Source organism: Opisthocomus hoazin, chromosome 1, assembly GCF_030867145.1.
Source record: "Opisthocomus hoazin isolate bOpiHoa1 chromosome 1, bOpiHoa1.hap1, whole genome shotgun sequence".
In the NCBI taxonomy this organism is placed as follows: Eukaryota; Metazoa; Chordata; class Aves; order Opisthocomiformes; family Opisthocomidae; genus Opisthocomus; species Opisthocomus hoazin.
This window is the reverse complement of record NC_134414.1, coordinates 79,535,813-79,555,936: the sequence shown is the minus strand read 5'-3', so window position 1 is coordinate 79,555,936 and position 20,124 is coordinate 79,535,813. Positions and strand designations below refer to the sequence as shown.

Here is a 20,124-nt window from a genome sequence, read left to right as displayed (position 1 = left end):
TGAAGACAGATTTGTCAATAAGTGCAAACTTCCACCCATGCTGGGACATCAGGATTCTTCTAATTGTTGTTAAGAACGAACTTTGTAGGCTGTGATGATTAGTATTTAAATTTTGTGCTCACTGTTGAAATTGCACTTGAAGGTTTTTTCTTTGGAGAACGTTGCTGTTTCTAGCAATATTTCTCATTATGATTTTGGTTCCTGTCAAAATGTTAGATTTTGCCAAGAAATCTTCATATTCCTTGTGTGAATAAATTTCCGTAATATTGCTGAAGTCATAACTTCATTCCAGAAAGAGGTATCAATCGATTAAAAAGTAATCTTTGTTAAACCTTTCATGTGAATGCATGGTTGACTTGGAATTTCTTCGTGTGTTATGAATGAAATCCATGTAGCCATCTAGTTTGAATTACAGCACTTGTTACGAAGGTGAACGTTACTTGTGTTTGAGAATCGTGTGAGTGGCACAGCGTATACCCTATGCGCAGTGGATTTTAGATTCCTATTCCAGAATTACACTTTTATTACCTGGATACAGGTGTCCCCATTCTGTTCCCAAATGGACAAAGGCTACCATCCTGACCCATATAACAGTTTTTGTATTGCATGATAGAACACATTATGAAAATAGCTTACTGTTGCGATCCCATAGGATTGATGGTAAAGTGTATTCTGCATGGGTAAAGGACCCACACAGAATAAATAGGAAGAGTGTGCTAGAAGTTTAAGTATTTTTACTGTGTCGACAGAATCACATCCATGTCATATGAGCTAGGGATGATTAATGTTGAGCATTTGGAGGCAGAGCCTTACTGTTTCTACTACGGAGCAATTGCTGAGTAACTATTGACAAAATATACTAGAGATTATCTTCAACAGTGTGCCAAATCTGAGCTTCTGTTTGATGTTTAAGTAGTAAATGGTGGAAAGATGAAAGGAGTAGAATTCTGCTAAGTGGTGTGTGATACACATTTAATTTATAAATAGACGTATAGGCACTTACACGCTCATTGTATTTTACTTAAGACAATGCAGTCTATGAAACTGTAGCACCTTTAATGAACTTAAATTTAATTTGATGTTATTTTCCTAGATTGATTCCCTCACAGGCCTTGGAGTGGTTAAAGTAGAATGTGGATCGCAGTTTTCTGTGGCTCTTACCAAATCTGGAGCAGTATATACATGGTAAGTGTTTTGTATTGGTTATTTTGACAGTGTTAGATGTAACCTTGTCTGCAACAGGTATTAGTGTTACACTGCCTTCACTGTTTTGATTTCCCTTCTCTATCAAAAACTTTTTTGAGTTCCTCTATCTTGATTAATAATAAAATCTACCACTTTGGGAAACATTTTATAGTGCTGTTTGAATGAAAAATCAAAGTATTCTGTCCTGGAGACCGAAGCACAGAGTTGTCATTCCAGGTGTTGACTGCTGCAAGATGCAGAGGTTCCAAGGATGTCAGTAGAAGTATAAGCCTGAAGTGTCATGCAGGGTGGAAGATGATAGCAGAAATAACATTCTCATGTATTATCAAAATTGTGTATAGCTTGTAGTGGCTGTAGTGTGAGAATTTCATTTTAGTTCATTGTTTTATTCTGCTATGCAATTCCAAATTTTGTAGTTTAAACTACTAGACTTGAGTGTTTAAAAAGACTAAACACAATACCTTCCTAACATCTTTCTGCCCCTTTGTTTGCATGACATTAGAGATATCCTTAAACTGTACAAAGTTCCAGTCTCTGAGGTCAGTAAACTTACTGTTTTTGCAGATGAGTGCTTCTAATACTTGATGCCTTTAAAAGTTAAAAAAAACCAACCAACCTCCTGCAAAAGTACTATAAGGAGCTACACGGAATAAGTAGGAACAGCATATTGGAGGTTTAAGAATTTTTACTGTAATGGCAGAATCACATCCATGTCATACGAGCTGGGGGTGGTTGATGTTGAATGTGTGGAGAACATTTTGGTACTGGACTTTTTACAAATACCTTTACAGGCCAAATATCAGACACAGTCTGTTGTTCCATTTTTTCCACAATTAAAACACATTTTTGAAATGTTTTACCTTCTCTGTGCAGGGGAAAAGGAGACTATCATCGGTTAGGCCATGGATCTGATGACCATGTTAGAAGACCACGACAGGTGCAAGGACTGCAAGGAAAGAAAGTCATTGCAATTGCTACTGGGTCTTTGCACTGTGTTTGCTGCACTGAAGATGGTATAAATATCAGATAATTTACTTAGTTCTAAGTACTCAATTTAAAAAAAACCAAAAAAATAATTGTATATTTTAGTCAGCTGTTGGTAGGTTGTCATTGCTGAAAATGTTGGTCTTCTATGTGCATGGACTTATTTTGTGTTTGTGAATGTTGCATCTTTCCTGAGCAGCACACATGTCGTTGATTTAAAATGATCACATAAAACCAGCTGAAGGTTTTTAATTAATAAAAAATAAAGAGTTTAAGTTTCATAAATGCTGATGGTCAAAGACAAATACAGAACTCTAGAAGTAATTACAGATTGGTCAAGCAGTAGAATGCATGGATTTGGCTTTTTTTTTTTTTTTACAGGGTCTTCTGAGCCTGCTGAGGTGTTTAACTTGCTAAATGAAGCACTTCACAAACAATATTGCTTCTTACAGAGCAGGCTGAGATACTGGATATTCTTTGTAGCAGACTCTCACATTGAATTAACAAGTCTGCACAATAACTGAGTGTTTTATAGGTGCTAGTGGAATAGGATATAGCTGCAGGAAATGAATGCTCGGAAGCAAGGTTGCTATGTTAAAAGTATTTTCCAATTATATTGCAACAGTAAGCATCCATTTTAACGACCTTTCTAGAAATACAACATATTATAGGATCTTTTCTTTTGTCTTATACAAAATTCTAAGCCTTTTCTAATTCTTATTTTAATACCAGCTTTTTTTTGCTATGCAGCTATGAAATACAGGCTGTTTCTGGTGTATCTGTTGTTTTTCTGCTCCACCATTTCCTTCTGTTCTGGAGCAGAACTTCTAAGTTATACAAGTTATGAGGAAATAAATGCATCTTATACTAGCTGCTCTACATAGACCGTGGGCCTAACCGTGTCATTCAAGATTTGTCTGCACTAGATAGTGGATTTCAGGATGGCCATCAGTCCTAGAAATCTTGATTAGAGTCGAAGGCCTCATTTGGTTAAATGATTTATAAATGCTAATTAAAAAAAAAAAAGGCAAAAAGCTTCTATGTTAGCTTCAGAACAATTAATTATTTTTATTGGTTTAGGGGAAGTGTATACATGGGGAGATAATGATGAAGGGCAGCTTGGAGATGGAACAACTAATGCCATCCAAAGACCACGCTTGGTTGCAGCACTTCAGGGTAAAAAGATCAACAGAGTAGCCTGTGGCTCAGCACATACTTTAGCATGGTCAACCAGTAAACCTGCTAATGCTGGCAAGCTCCCTACACAGGTAATATTTCTGGCGTATTGCGTTCAGATTTTGAACATACTTAGTATACTTCTGCTGACCTTTCAGTAGGTGTATTTCCTTTCTAAATCCCTGCATAAGCTCAGTGTGCTTTGATTTGGCTTCAAGTTTGAGCCTGTTACTTTGTTTTGCTTCCATATTTCCAAAGAAGGATTCTAGTTTTCTGAGATGAGAAAGCGTCTTCATTCAGTTGTTAATCCAATGCACAACAGTAACTCAGGTCGCAAATTGGCAGGAATTTTAATTCTGTATTTCAGCTATTAAAACCTTATGCCTTCCAAGGGAGTTCTTCATTGCTTGCTTTATGTTGAGAAGATTGTTCTTTGAATATTCTGTCTTTCAGCTATAATGCCTGGGTGTAGTGATGACAGGATGTAAAATGTGTCTGTTTATGGATAAAGAGAACTGTAGAATATGGAATACCAGGACTAGTCTAACAGTCATGTTTCTAATAGTTGTTTCAGTTGAGATGGATACTATGGTATCTTTTGTAAACAACTGAACTCCATGTATTAAGTTTTGACAGTGTGAATAAGCAGATATCTGAATTTCTAATACAAATTTACCTACGTATCTTAGAACTAGTTGTTCTGCTTAATAAAATAAAGTATATAGTAATTCTAAATTACATTTGGATGTCATTCCCTTATCATAGGTTCCTATGGAGTACAATCACCTGCAGGAAATTCCCATCATTTCGTTGAGAAACAGGCTTCTGCTATTGCATCACATTTCTGAACTCTTCTGTCCTTGCATTCCAATGTTTGATCTTGAAGGAAGACTTGATGAAACTGGCCAAGGACCCTCAGTTGGGTTTGACACGTTACGGGGAATATTGATATCACAGGGAAAGGTATTTATCAGAATGTTTTTAAGGGATTGATTTATAAGTGTAAATGAAATGTACTATTTGAAGTTTCTGAAGAAAATAAAACTGTACATTTCAATTTGTTCTGTAAGTTGTATATCAAATATTTGCATTTTGATTATGCAAACTTCTTTCTTTGTGAATATGTTCTTTTTATTATGTTTTCCTCAGTTCTGCATCATAGTGCTTTTGTGTGTTGATCTTGAAAATAACTTTACACTGTAAATCTTCAGTTTGTAGTTATAGCTGAATTCTTCTAGAGTATTCAGTATTCATCAAAACCTAAATTGGGAAAAAGGAAAGGGAAATCCTAACTACTCTGTTCGTGATACTTCTACGTGTTAGTGCTGTTAATAGGGAGTCTTTAGGTATATGACGTTAAGTATGGGAATGGGTGTGCAGCGGGCACATTCAACATAATTTACATTAAGAGTCTGCAGAACAGTTACAGAAGGACTTCAAATACAAGATAAAATGTGATATTTGACATATTTTATGTCAAAAGCATTCCAAAGAGACACTAGAAGTTCCGTATCCAGGTATTTAAATCAGGCTTACCTTCAGCGGTTGTAGAGACTTGAAAATCTTTTTAAAGCTTGCTTGAAACTGACAGTGTAAAATTTGATCTAAATATTTAATGAGAGACCTCAGATACTTGAATTTGCATGAAAAGTTTTTTTTTTTATTTTTATTTGTTACTAATTTATTGCCTTCCATGGCAAGATGAGCTGATCTTTGGCGTTTCTGATTCTTTTTCTCTGACATTAAATATTCTCCATATGTATATATTATTCTGGTATAAAATGATTTATACTTGCACTCAGCGGCATGGTGGTTGCTTAGTGATAACTGAATCTGGGTGCAGTACAACCTTTCAAGCCACAGTTTTGAACGATACAGGACATACTTCCTTCTTTACTTGTTTAGTATCCCAGCTGTTTCAGGCTTAAATTGTATTAGTGCAAATAACATGATCTAACTAAGTTCATGATAACATGAACTATCTTCTGTTGCTTTTGTTTATTTATGGTATTTCAAAAGTATTTGATGCTTGTTTCCTTTTCTTCTAAAGAAAGACTCAGAGGTGTTACGCCTTTTTTAGTGTTTTGTGATGTACTCAGAAGGAAATTGCTGAAGGATGGTATTGCAGGATCAGTTTCTCTGTTCTGCTGAAGAGTCTGTTTTTTTTTTTCCTGAGTTTGAACCAAGTATGTGTTTATCTGTGAAATATGTGCAGATTTCTTATGTGATTGCAGTTTTGCCACTATTTAAATTTTTGTATTTTCCTTTTTTAGGAGGCAGCTTTCAGAAAAGTCGTGCAAGCAACTATGGTGAGAGATCGTCAGCATGGGCCAGTTGTAGAGCTCAACAGAATACAGGTACCTTAAGCTGAAGCTTGGATTTTAGTGTCTGTATGTTTAGCCCACAGTACTATACATTTGTCAAGTCCCTTTGTTTCAGGGGTTTGGTATCTGAGTACTGAAGAGTTGAATTTTTATCAGAGAATCGAATAATGAAGAAGTGAATGCAGCCAGGGCTGCTCATTTTCTTTTCAGTATGTTTTCATCCACACTGTAGTTGTTTGAGAGGAGGGAGACACTCATTGATATACTAAGTGAATGATTTAGACTCTAATGAGCAAAGTATGTCCAGCTTGACAGAGGACCGCTTTTTCGAGACTCAATATGTTAAATAATGTGTGTGACGTGAGTGATTCTGGTACGTTTCTTACCTTTCCAAATGGTCAGATGAATTATTCAGCTGTTGCCTTCATAACAGAGAACATGAGAAGAAAAAAAAAAGCAAAAAAAAAAAAAAAAAGCCCTTGATATAATTAAAAAGCAGGCCAATAAACTCTTGTCCTTTGCTGGTCATCACATGTGGTCATACTGATTGCAGAACTCTTTGATACAAAAGGTCTTTTTCCTTATCATTGACGTTAGAAAATGTAATGTTGTGCCTTAGGCCAGATATGTCTTTTTTCCATAGGCATTTCTGTAACATAGAATAGTAAAACATTGTGTTCGTTTAAATGGGTTGAAGCGTGGTCTTACAGAGTCCTCGTGCGTTTTTTCATTTACTGGTGGGTGGGTTTTTTTGTGTATTGTAAAAAGTAAGAAAACTGTCTCTTTGTAAGGTTAGAGTGGAGAAATTGTGAAAATTTTGGCTAATTAGTTTTCTCTTACTGAACAGAAGTACATCCTGTAGTTTCTGGGCCCTGTTTCTGCTTCTCTGCCATTTTCTATGGGCACTTAAAATTTCTTGTGGTAATGTTATGTGATTAAAATGTGTTGTTTTAGTTTATTACTTGGGAAGTTGAAGCTGAGGAGAGTGCCAGAGATTTTCTCATTACTTTTTTGGGGGGTGTGTGTGTGTGTGTGAATTCAGAAAGTGTAATAAAGCAGTGCAAGTGTTCAAGCAGAAAACTAGTGAGTAAGTTTTGGGCTCATTTCCTAGTGTGCTCCTCCTACTGTTGAGCTAATAGATTAAGATAGATTTTCTCTTGTATTCCAGTTCATTACTTGAATCTGTCTTGAACTTTAGGAAAGAACTGGTAGCTGCAGGGCTTCCCGTCTTTGTGTCTTCTAAGGGAAATGAAATATTACTATAACACAAGTCTGTCCCAGATTTAGCCAAGTGAAGGCTAAAAAAGACCATGTTCATAATCTGGCCTGACTACACAGTACCAAATACAGGTAACAGTTTCCTGAGTTAGGTTTTGCAGAGAATGAAGATGTGGATTCTGAAACTGTTTGATCCTTCATAATCATTAATTGAAGATTCAAAGCTGGTTGACATAGTCTCAAACAGCTAATGGTCAATGTTAAGAATTTTCATCTTATTTGTAGTTGTGAGTTTAACTGCAGCTAGGGTTTAAGATCCCTTTGCTTTCAGAAGACTCTTCTTCCAGTTTACATAACCTATGGTGCAGTGAATTCACTTCATCATCTTTCTTTGTATAAAATAAACAGATGGATTTTTAATTTAAAGTTGTTTTCCAGACACTGACTTGGTTTTTAAAATATTTCCTGTTTTACCTTGTTGTCCAGTGGTTTCTTTGGAAATACCAGAACTGGATACAACAGCTGTCTCGCAACATAAAAGCAAGTCAAACACCACTCCCTTGTCCTGAGGTCAAGTTTTACATGGACCAGATTCCTTTAGAGTAGATCATATTCACCTTTCATACTACTTGGCCCTGGATCGTTTTTGTTGGGAGCCTTGTGGTAGTAGGATACAGTAGTTTTATGTCGTTTTCCTGCTCAAGGTATGTGAAATGCAATGTGATGGCTGTACTGCAGCTCACCGCCAAGTGCCAGCCTGGTATTTCTACAGCATGAAATTGAGGGTAGACGTTTTATGCTTTGAGGTGTAGCAGGAGGAAAAGCTTGAATGCACGGAGACAGTTTGGGACACTGTTGGAAGACTGCATAGGGCAAAAGAAACCAAACTTGACACAGTTTTATCCATACTACTTTTTGGGAATGGTCTTTAAGTGAAGTGTTCCAAAACAGCACCTGGGCCTTGTTCTGGAAAGGCATAATGGAAGCAGTTGAAGATTGAGGCAGGATGTGGATATAACAGTTGCATGTTTAGACAGGGCTTCAGTGCTCAAGTTTACTTACTGACCCTAGCAGATCTGGCAGGTCAGATTTATCTAGTATTTAAGTACCAGTGTAGCTCATGGGGTGTCAAATGGACCCTGTGTTATGACCTGTAGGCGGATACATTCATACTGCGGTTAAATCATATCTTGCCTTTAGATCAAAGAGATTATCACAGCAGTTAAAAGGGATGTCCGCCTTTTAAAAGGGAAACAAATTTCGGTTATTAAAGGAGAATGTCTGCTTTCAGGAATGTGATATTGCAGAGGATCTCCTGGTTCAATGTTCTCTTCTGTCATGGGAGGAATGTCACACTGATGGATGTATGAAATCCCACTTTAAGAATAGTTTCTTCCTCCTCACTAGGGCTCCTTATTAAGTGTGGGTTACAGAAATCTCACCAGCATGATTAAAAATGATCTGATCTTAAAGTCAGCACAGTATATCAATAAATTAATTATTTGTTCTTTTGTGAGTGTTATACTTCAGTTTAAATAACATTGCTCCTTCCTGGTTATTGTCTTCTCCCTTATCAAATATGCTGTTAAAGAACACTCATTTAATAACAGCCTTCATTCTCCTATATTTATCAGTTGAAGATTTTTTGTCTGCTTGCGTGGAATAGTCTGTCTAGTCCTTACCTTATTAGACTGTACCTATGCTCAAACTGAAATACTACAGAAAAAAATACCTGACCTCTCAAGGTACAAGTGAGACTGTGTCTGCACTCTTGTAATTATCACACTGATACTTCTCTGCCTCTTCTGGAGATTGATTCCATGACATATCCTTGAATTGTGCTTCTTTTCTACATAGATCTGTCTTTTATGTTAGCAGTACATATTTATCTTCCTTAGCTAATTCCAACTAATAAGCTGTCATCTTTTGTAAAATGTTAGAACCTGAGTGTATGGCTTTATGTACTACATTTCTCCCAAGTTCTGGTGGGTTGGAGAGAGTCCCACAGGGTGGCCAGTATTTCAGTGGGTACTCTAAAGGCTGCTTGAGGCACACATAAAGTTTTGTTCTTCAGATTCAGAGGAAGAACTTAAATTTTGGTCTTCATCACTTCAAAATGCTTTAACCAGATTACAGATTAGCTTGAATGCCTCTCCCAGTTTGTTGCAATGTTTCTGCTCACAATAAATGATTATTCACTGAGGCAAGTTCGTGAATTTTATTCTTCCACGCTTCACTGTATAAGGCTTTTGAGCTGCTGCATTTCTCTCTGGTAGAAGAAGAGTTGGTTTTCCACAAGCTGCTATCTTCCAAAAGCAGACTGTTTTATGAAAATCCTTTTTGGGCTCTAATCAACATCTTAACTTGTTTTATGCTAAAAAGTTATCTCATCAGCAAGAAGGCTGGAACTGTATTTTAAAAACTTGAGATGCTGCATAATCTGTTTTTAATAAGGCATGTATTCAGTGAGGGTTGTTTCTGACCCTGTTCAGCCTGTTCACTAAAATAAATTTCACAGGATACTTACTATGTCTCTAAAGGGGGTTATTTGGAAACGTGAGCAAGATGCTGTGCTCCAGACTTCTACAATAAAAAGCAAAAGCATCTGTGGTGGATTGTGGGCTAAACATATTTGTATGAATTTTTACCATTTTTCAGTGACGTGTTCTACTCTTTGCTAATAACCTAATAATTTTGAATAACGGCGTCTGTCAGCAAGCTATATATTAAGGAGCTGGCAGAAATGCTAATAATCCTTCATGGCGTTCTTACATTGCTTTGTTAAAAGTCAAATTGTAACCATTCCTGCATCTAAATGATCAGATGAAATGAAAATTCTGTGATGCTAGTAAATATATACTAAATTAAATATGTAATAATAAATGTGCATGCCATCCTATTCAGTTCAGGCAGGATTGCTTGCCTTTTTATTGTCACTTGATTAATTTATATTTTAGGTCTGACGTTTGAAAAAAGTGGTGAATTAACTACTGCTTTCATAGACCTTCTACTCAGACTTTTCCTTTAAGAGAAGACTCAGTGTTTTCTCAACTGAAGACTTCTTGGGCATGCAAATTTCTTAGAGATCCACTGAATTAAAACCAGTTTGTGTTGATACAGAACATTTTATACATGAAGAGGACTTGAGTGTGTCAGCCTTTCAATACAACCTAAAAGAAATCTGGTGAATGTTTTATCCAAAGCATCAGAAGTATGCAGCATCAGAACAACTGGATTTTGAGACGCACTGTAGCTTGGGGTGGGACCAAATACAGATTAGTGGGATGAGTCTGGGTTATTTCTGAATTGAACAGTTTTATGGATATTGGTGAACTATGTGCACTGTTGCAGTCCCTTTGCAGTTAGGGCGGGTTGAGAATCTAAATTGCAGAACACGAAGGGAGGGGGGGAAATATCTTGGGTTTCTCCAGCCTTCTGTTTACTTTCCATTTCTTTCCTCTCTATACTGGTGAAATGCTTTTTGTATTCTTATCCACTTTGTGTGCAACTTTTGCAGCAAAATAGGTGGGATTTTCCTTGCATCCCATTTTTTAGGGATCTTCATCAAATCTCAAAATACAGTTTTTCTGTAGGTACCTAAGAAATATGCGTTACTCTGTGTGTATATACATATGTATTTTGGTAGTCCTTACTCGTTTTTAGAGGCTCCTCGTAGATATCATAGATGCATATTTAAATATTATTAATGAATATACAAAAAACACATATTCAGTTTTCTGGCTAACAAGACAGCCTCTGATCTGTCTTGTGTATGGAAAACTTACCCAGATTTGACAATCGAATGTATGGGTAGATATAGCATGCATTAACTAAATTATTTGCAGTCCAGAAAAACTGAATTTACCAAGGCATTGGCTGCTGCTTCAGAAATAGGTGAAGAAAAATTTATCAGTAAATTTGATCATTGGTACACCTCTGTCTTTCCATTTTCCTTTAAAGATGAACAGATATAATGCTGAGTGGAGACAGATGAACAATGAACTGTTTGAAATTACGGATAGGTAAGATATTGGTGGTCGAGAGAACATGAAATTCCTTACCTAGGTGAGAAAGCCCGCAGGGCTGGCTGGACTGATAAGAATCATTCTGTCTAGCTGCAATGAATACACGTGTTGTTTTTGTATGTTTCCAGCTCTAACAGTAAAATTACTAATGCCTAATCAACCTCCAAATTTTAGTTTCATTTGAAAAAAAACCACATCATCATTGTGGTCAGCTGTGTTTGAATTAAGAGTAGAACTCAAGTAGTTACAACTATGTCAGGTCATAAAAATTACCTGGAACAATCATTCAGCATTGTCAGGTCGGTGCAGGACATGTAGTGGAAATGGCTGGATAACCAGGTACTGTTTTTATGTTTGTGCCAATCCGAGCATTAGTTGAAAAATTGCTTGTGTTACAGAGGCCCTGGAATTTGCAGTGCTTATAAATGCTGATAATTATAGTAATCACTGACAGTTAAATAGCTGTGTCACAGAGACAGGACCTATTGCAGAAGTTGCAGTACAGCCTTCCCTGGACCTAGTAACTTTTTCTCCTTAATGTTTAGGTATGTCCTATTTTTATACCAGAAACAAGCTGACAGAGCATGAGGTGGATGAGCAGACAGTGAGGTGGGTTGATGACTGGCTGAACAGCCGGGTGCAGAGGGTGGGTGATCAGTGGCATGAAGTCTAGTTGGAGGCCAGTAAGTAGCGGTGTACGTGAGGGGTCAATACTAGGTCCAGTCCTGGTCAACATCTTCATTAATGATCTAGATGATGTACCCTTGGCAAGTTTGCTGATGGTACAAAACTGGGAGGTCTGGTTGATACACCAGAGGGTTATGTTGTCATCCAGAGGGACCTTGACAGGCTGGACAAACGGGCTGACAGGAACCTTGTGAAGTTCAGGTTCAACGAGGAGAAGTGCAAAGCCCACCAAAGACTGGTACATAAACAACCCCATGCACCAATCTATGCTGGGGGTAACCAAGCTGGAAAGCAGCTTTGCAGAAAACAACCTGGGAGTCCTGGTGGGCACCAAGGTTGAATGTGAGCCAGCAATGTGCGCCTTGTTGCGGAGAAGGTTGATGAGTGTCCTGGGCTGCACTAGGAGGAGTGTTGCCAGCAGGTCGAGGCAGGTACTTCGCTTCTACTCAGCACTGGTGAGACCATACCTCGAGTACTGTGTCTAGTTCTGGGCTCCCCAGTACAGGAGAGACATGGGCATACTGGAGAGAGTCCAGTTCAGGGCCACAAAGATGATTAAAGGACTGGAACATCTTCCCTGTAAGGAAAAGCTGAGAGAGCTGGGACTGTTTAGCCTCAAGAAGAGAAAGCATCTCATTAATGTGTATTTTTGCATACCTGAAGTAAGCATGCAAAGAAGCCAGAGCCAGGCTTTTTTTAGTGGAGCCCAGTGACAGGACCAGAGGCAGTGGGTGCGAACTGAAACACAGGAGCTTCCGTCTGAACATCAGGAAACACTTTTTCACTGTGAGGGCACTGAGCACTTGCACAGGTTGCCTAGGGAGGCTGTGGGGTCTCCATCCTTGGAGATATTTGAAACCTGTCTGGACATGGTCCTGGGCGGCTGGCCCTAGGTGGCCCTGCTTGAGCAGGGGAGTTGGACCAGATGACCTCCAGAGGTCCTTTCTGACCTGAGAAATCAAGTGATTCTGAAATAGTTCTGGGCTCCTAATAGTCTGAGATTTTAAATGCTTTTATTCTCCTGGATAGGATCAGGATATGTAATAGAAGTCTGTGATATCTTATATCTAGGAATGGGTACTAGATGGTACTGAAAAATACTATAATGCAGTAATTTGAACTTTGGTTCTTCTTCTGTATATGTCACATATATGCAAGAAACACAGGGGCCCTCTGCAAATGTTTCACGGAACACATTCGTATTTTATAAGCATTAATCTTATGGTCTTATCTGCACAGCGGTGCCAGCTGGAAACCTGTTCTTACAGTGACTTCTATAATGTGCTTACTCAATAGGTAAAACGTTCTAGGAGTAAAGGAGGACTGGCTGGGCCTGACGGTACAAAGTCAGTGTTTGGACAGATGTGTGCTAAAATGAGTTCCTTTAGCCCTGATAGCCTTCTGCTTCCTCATCGTGTTTGGAAAGTCAAGTTTGTTGGTAAGAGGATTCTCCACCTCCCCCACCTATTTTACACTTAACTTCGCAGTTTTCTTTAGATATACTGTTTTGGAGGACCTTAAGGAAGGAGGGGATGTAGCAGAACAATGTATCTGTGTAGGCAGATGAGTGTGCTTAAAATGTGAGGACGCAGAAAAGTCTTTTTAAATTATTTTATAAAAAAAACCTCAAGATTAGTAGAAATGTGTCCGTAATTCTCCTCAAATTCCAGGAGCAACTCTTCTGCTTACAACAAACATTCTGCAAAACCTAAATCTGTTTTTCAGCTGTCTGAACTGGTAAATAATCCTGGCTAGCTGGTTTTACTGGTAGGGCTGTTTTTATAATTCACATATCACTGAGCTTTTTGATGAAAAATATTTTAGATTGAAGAGTCATTCTGTCTGCTTTATATAAGATATATAAAATATATCTACTTGAAAATGTTACTTGGAAATCGCATTGGTTTGACTTTTCATTTTCTACCTCTTTTGACTAGTGTATAACACAAAAATGTTAGTTACACTCAGGCAAAACAATATTTTTGACACTGTGATATGTTGTGTAATCTTCTAAATAATATGATTTACAATGAACTGGAAATATCAAAATATAAAGCAACACATAAAGGGTTTTTATATAAAGAGATAGGATAGTGTAGCTTTTAGTAAACTTTTGTTTACTCTGTTATCTCTGTGGAAGGAAATACAGTTAATTTCAATGCTTCATTTCTTTTTGAAAGTACGTTTGATTTTGTGCCTTTTTTCTTCTCCCAGGTGAATCTGTGGATGATTGCGGTGGAGGTTATAGTGAATCAATAGCAGAAATGTGTGAGGAGCTCCAGAATGGGCTGACCCCTCTGTTAATTGTGACACCAAATGGAAGAGATGAATCTGGAGCAAACAGAGATTGTTTCCTGTTGAATCCTGCTGCCAAGTCACTCTTGCATATGAACATGTTTCGTTTTCTTGGTAATTTCGTAGCAACATTGTGACATTCTACTTGTATTAAGTGGTCAGAATATTGGGGATCTAACAAAAAAAATTGTAAAATATTATGTTTAAACTTACAGGTGTACTTTTGGGCATTGCTATCCGGACTGGCAGCCCCCTGAGCCTCAACTTGGCTGAACCAGTATGGAAACAGCTTGCAGGAATGAACCTAACAATTGCTGATCTCAGTGAGGTAAGTATGAAGTTTCCCAGTAGGATATAACTTAACAGAAAACAAGCAGATTCTAGCATAAATTTTTCTCCAGTGATTGGCTTCCTTGGTTTCTATATGCTTGTATTTTGACTGGCCTTTTACATTTTGAGCAAGTATATAAGGATGACTTCTACTCACTGTTAAAACTAAATTCAAGTCGTTCAAAAGTAGTTAAGCTATTTGAATTCTAGAGCATTCTCAAAGCTTCTCATGGGTTTGACTAGACAAATGTCTCTGGTTGAAATCCTACTTTCCAACAGACATTTCTGTAGCTGTCTGTTGTGCCAAGATGCAGTAACTGATTGGGTGCACACGCCTACATGATTTTGAAGTAAAAGAAAATTAGTTCAGACTACTGCCGAAAATAGTTTGTGCTCAGACAGTGAACATCACAAGCTTTCAATTTCTGTTTACTGAGCTCAGTACATGTGGAGTAAGAGTAGGGTCTTCATTATGAAGAAGAGTTCCTTTTCAAATACTGTCATGAAGAAAAGTACTTACTGTAAAAGCATTGAGTCATTTACTTGTCAGTAAGGGGTTCCTTTTGTACCAAAACCAGCATTGGACTTTGTAGACGTGATTATGTTTTCAAGCTTTAAATCCGTTTTCTTATATAATACAGTTTCTTGGCAAATGCTTCCCAAAAGGCTTGAAATCTAGAACACATGCACCCTCCCACATCCCAGCATAACGAAATTTTGTGTAAAATACGAAGGCATTGTATGGCTTTGAAATGCACTTAGATGGGTTATGGTCAGACATTTGACAGTGCTGTTGGTAGATGACACATGATGCACTGCTCTTGGTATGCAAGAGACACTGTTGTATAGTGCTAGTAAACTGACTTTAACTCGGGCTTGTTATTTTCAAAAGGTTGATAAAGATTTTATTCCTGGGCTTATGTACATTCGAGACAATGAAGCTACTTCAGAAGAGTTTGAAGCTATGAGCCTCCCATTCACTGTGCCTAATGCAAGTGGTCAAGATATTCAGTTGAGTTCCAAGTACACCCATATTACACTGGATAATAGAGCTGAATATGTGAGGCTGGCAATAAACTACAGGTTTGTTGAACAAGTCATTCAAATTATTGACATGAGTAAGCGTTTTCTTTTAAAAAAAATATGCAAAAACTTTTCAACAGTATACTACTATAACCTCTCATGTACAAGTGTTTTAATATTTTCATGTGCTTACAGTGTTGATTTTCTGATTTCTTGTAATCTTTCCAAGGAGAAAAGATTCAACTTAATTTTAGGAAACAAAATAAACTAGAAGGTATGGTTCTAGATTTTAATAGCTGTGCTGCCAGAGCTGTTTTGGCAGACAGTTTTGCAGGTGGAGAAATGCCCCATCCATCTAGTTCTTCCAATGCGATAAAGTAGTAGGCTTGGTCATGAAGTTCTTTGTGAAGAGAGCTTAAATTTAGTGCTACTGCTCCCACAGTTTTTCATATAATCAGTTGCAGTCAGGAGCAGTCCCAGATGAATTATTCATATATTCTTATCTAAGTTGGAGTACACAAAACAAAATGTTCATTCCCTGGACACCATAAAATAGGTCTGTCGTCTATGTGCAGGCAAGTAAATTCACCCACGGGTGCCAAAAGCTGAACATTGCACTGAAATCAGTGGGAAATAATTGTTCAGTATTTGAGAAGACAGGCCTTTGGTTACATAAATACCTAGACAGCTAATCTAGACAAGTACATCTAAGAAGCGACCGTAAGCATCTTGTTTTGTAAAGCAGTGGGCCTAGTGCCTATTGAATTATGGGAATTTGGGTGAGAAACTGGTTCATAATTGTTTTACTCTCTCTGCAGTAGTTATCTGTTTCAGAGAACGCTTGAGCAAGACTGTACCATCACTATCTACTTGCTTATTAGTTTGTAGTTATAGTGTCTGCCAACAACTACTGAATTGCAGTCCTTGTTTTTTTTTTTGTTTGTTTGTTTGTTTTCTATAAGTGATTATGAACCAATATTTAAACCTATTTTTGACAGTAGAGAGGAATTTCATTTGGAATGGATAAATGATAGGTCTATATAAAATGTTACATTTCTTTGAAGAGAGGGTTTCATTCTCTTACCAGTTCTGGCTATCCTCAAAGGTCAGGAGCAATTCTAAGGCATTTTACAGCTCAAACTCCTTTGGGAGAAACATTTAAATGTTTGGATTAAGTATGAAGTTTTTTAATCATATGAAGTCCTTGAGAGAAAAACTAGCACCTGAATAGAATCCATGTGAAAATGTGTGTGCGTAAGACCAAGTTTGTCCTGACATCTTTGTTTATTTTGGTGATGACAAGCCTGAGGACAGGCAACGATGTGAATCTCTGCTCTGTAAAACATCTCAGAAATCATTTGACAGGAAAAAAAATGCAAAACACAAATCACGGGTGGCAACGGAAGCAGCAAAGTGTTAGACTTATCTGTGTCTGTCTTGAAATACAACAACTCCTGTCCTCAGACATCATGTTTTAGTTCAGTCCCGTTTTTCTTTTGCCATAACGTCTGTCTAGTGTTCGGAATGGTTTAGGGCAGAGTTTCAAAGCACAGTGATTCTTTTCCCAAGAGCCTGTTGTTTCCAGATGGGGTACGTTGTGATGTATCTCTGCATACGGAGCTTGCTGTGCAGTATGAATTGGTGTGGAACTTGGCATAAGTATCTTGTGTGATAAATGTTTATTAATGTTCCTTGGCGCATAGCTGGAGACTTGAGGAGAATGATTAAAGTTTCCTTGGTATTATAGTAATTTATAGAAATAATTGCTAGAAATGGCATTCACAGAAACTCTGAAAATGTCTCTCTGCAGACTTCATGAATTTGATGAACAAGTTGCAGCAGTTCGTGAGGGGATGGCCCGTGTTGTTCCAGTTCCTCTGCTTTCGCTCTTTACAGGATATGAACTGGAAACTATGGTATGAATTTCTGCTTTGCTACCTCTGTCACACTGACTTGGAGTGAGATTCTTGTGTCTTACTAATCCAAAACCCACATTAAATACTGTTTACAATGATTGCTCTGTGATTGCAAACATTTTGTCCCAGGAAAGACTAGAAAATGCTTTATTGCCCTCTTGGCGTTAATAAAGTTATTTTGATGTAGCTGAACAGTGATGTAATGAATTATTTCTGGAAGGAACAAAGAAACAAGACCAGAAAACCCCACAAAACAGGGACCTGGGAGGTGAATTGAAGGTATTTGTCCCAAGTAAAATGTTTAATTCTTTATGTGATTCAGGAATATGAAAGAAGGTTCATTATTGTCCCCTGATGGGAAGATACATATTTAATATTTTTTTTTAGTAGGAGACTCTGCACAGCACTTCAAGCATTTGAATGTTCATTTTGTCAGTGTAAAAGCCAATTAAATATTTTAAAGGAATGGAGGGAACAAATTGCCTGTAGTTGATTTGATCAGACTTTGTAGCCTGTCACTACATTTTATTTTTCAGGTATGTGGAAGCCCGGATATTCCACTTCACCTTCTGAAATCTGTAGCAACTTACAAAGGCATTGAACCAACTGCTTCCTTGATACAGTGGTTTTGGGAAGTGATGGAGTCCTTCTCCAATACCGAGCGATCTCTCTTCCTGCGTTTTGTGTGGGGCAGAACAAGGCTGCCCAGAACAATTGCAGACTTTAGAGGGAGGGACTTTGTTATTCAGGTAAGATGTGTGGGATGGGGCATGAGGGTTTTATTTTAAAAAGCTGTGTTTCAGTTTGGCCTGGATAAATGCCACGTGCCCACCAAAGCCACTCTATCGTGAGCTTTTTGCTACTCAGGAGCAAGTTGAGCGTGGGGTGGTGAGAACACTGCAGGTTGTATATGTTTTTTATCAGTATTATTGATTGTTGTTTTCTTCTCCCTTTGCCATTCTGTTAAACTGTTCTCATCCCAACCCACGAGTTTTTGCCTTTTTCCTTCTGATTCTCCTCCCCATCCCACCAGGGAGGGGGAAGGAGTGAGAGAGTAACTGTGTGGTTCTTTGTTGCAAATTGAGGCAAAACCACAACAAGCTGGTAGGAGAAGTAGTAGCATGATGTAACAAGAGAACAGCCTGATTTCATTAAACTGTTTATGCAACATTACACTGTAGATTCAACAGTGCAACAGAGGCCTATAATGTATATAAATGCTTTTCTCTCTCCACTTGGGCAAGTGGATATGTGTTCCATTTCCCAGCCATTTACTTCACTGGATTTTGATAGTTTTCCACTGTCAGTCATCAAATGGTTTTGCTGGCATTTATTTAGCATTTCATTCAGCTCAGTAATCATTTCAGCTAAAGGAAAAAACCCACAATCTTCAAATCATATTTTGGTATTTGCTGAAGTAATGCAATCTTTTTTAGATTGTTCCCAACCCCATATTCATAACGAAACCAGCTCATACATGTCTGGTTTTATTTATTTACTCAGTGTAGGGAAAATGGGTTTCATCTTTTCATTGTTCTTTTAAGAAACTTCAGCATCAGAATAACAAGTCTAAAGTGCTGTTAAAAAAAAATTCTCAAGTATTATTTTGATATTTATTTGTGGTTTGGACAGTGAGTCAAAAATATTATGCTCTTTTTTTTTTAACAGGTCTTGGATAAATACAATCCTCCAGACCATTTCCTTCCGGAGTCATACACTTGCTTCTTTCTCCTGAAGCTGCCCAGGTATTCCTGTAAGCAAGTACTAGAGGAAAAACTGAAGTATGCCATTCACTTCTGTAAGTCTATAGACACTGACGATTATGCCCGGATAGCGTTGACAGGAGAGCCAGCGGCTGATGACAGTAGTGATGATTCTGATAATGAAGATGCAGATTCTTTTGCTTCAGATTCTACACAGGACTACTTAACAGGACATTAAAAAAGTAATGTGGGGGATAGTTGTCACAAGCACTGAGGCAAAAAGCCAAAATGACAATGAAGCCAAGGACAGTTTAGGTCTCAGAATATAGAGTATGTAGTCAGAGGGATGGTAATCTTCTGAACACAGGGGAGAGCATTTTTGATACTCACAGTAGGAGTTAAGGGTTACAGCTTAAACCATCAGCTTAGAAAAAATGGCACAGTATATGGGCATTTAACATTTATTTCAAGAGCTTAAAGTGGCCCCCCATAATGCTGCACTACATATAGAACCTTTGTGTTTACTGAAGTGTTGTAAATGTTTATATAAATATGGTAGTGCAGCATCCAAAAGGCAGTGAAACCTTTAAATTGTGGGTGCAATAGGTTTTTTCATATTAAGTGTTGTGTTATGTGCATCTTCTTGATTGTATATTGGAAATACTGTGCAACAACTGAATAGTATTATAAATATTTCAATTAACTTTACTAGAAGTTTATTAAAAATTTTTGAACATTGAATTAACATTATTCCTTGAAATTCTTCTATAGATAATAAAATGGCCAATAGTTTCACCTCCACCCCTGGTTTGTATATTTTAGCTTATGCATTATTTATCTCAAATTTGATACCTTTCTGTGAACAGCATCGTAATTCTTATCATGGAAAGTGTACTGTATATACTTTGTGCCATGTAAATGCAAAAGTTATAATTTCCCTCCAAATAAAAGTTCTGCCACAGAAAAAAGTAGTATGTGGTTTTTTTGATGGTAGTGCAGCTGTTACATGGGATGAACATTGCAACAGTCAGGTCTACTAAGAAATGTTTCTGCAGTTTACAGCTGTTGATCAAACGTTGCTGCTGCTGCTCCACCAATGTAGTGGGTGTATTGATGTAGTAAACTCAGAGCAAGTCTACATGACATGTTGACGGTAGCAATTAGGTACACTTTGTTTATGCAGTCATTCCTAATGCTGCTATTGTCAGTAATGGTAAATTTGTTCTTGAACACCTGG

The 20,124-nt window shown here is 37.6% G+C and overlaps 1 protein-coding gene across 5 annotated transcripts in view; it reads left to right on the top strand.

The window, feature by feature from the left end:
• Positions 1-19,844, top strand: part of HERC2 (HECT and RLD domain containing E3 ubiquitin protein ligase 2) — a 120,085-nt gene extending 100,241 nt beyond the window's left edge. For all 5 annotated transcript variants that reach the window (XM_075427328.1, XM_075427308.1, XM_075427316.1 and 2 more), the window contains 12 exons: positions 1,094-1,185; positions 2,080-2,219; positions 3,271-3,458; positions 4,132-4,329; positions 5,640-5,723; positions 12,917-13,058; positions 13,835-14,029; positions 14,131-14,243; positions 15,138-15,328; positions 17,079-17,184; positions 17,721-17,933; positions 18,853-19,844. In XM_075427328.1, the coding sequence (XP_075283443.1) occupies positions 1,094-1,185; positions 2,080-2,219; positions 3,271-3,458; positions 4,132-4,329; positions 5,640-5,723; positions 12,917-13,058; positions 13,835-14,029; positions 14,131-14,243; positions 15,138-15,328; positions 17,079-17,184; positions 17,721-17,933; positions 18,853-19,125 (1,935 nt within the window). In that variant the 3' untranslated portion in view covers positions 19,126-19,844. The remainder of the gene's footprint in view (positions 1-1,093; positions 1,186-2,079; positions 2,220-3,270; positions 3,459-4,131; positions 4,330-5,639; positions 5,724-12,916; positions 13,059-13,834; positions 14,030-14,130; positions 14,244-15,137; positions 15,329-17,078; positions 17,185-17,720; positions 17,934-18,852) is intronic.
• The last annotated feature ends 280 nt before the right edge of the window (positions 19,845-20,124 follow it).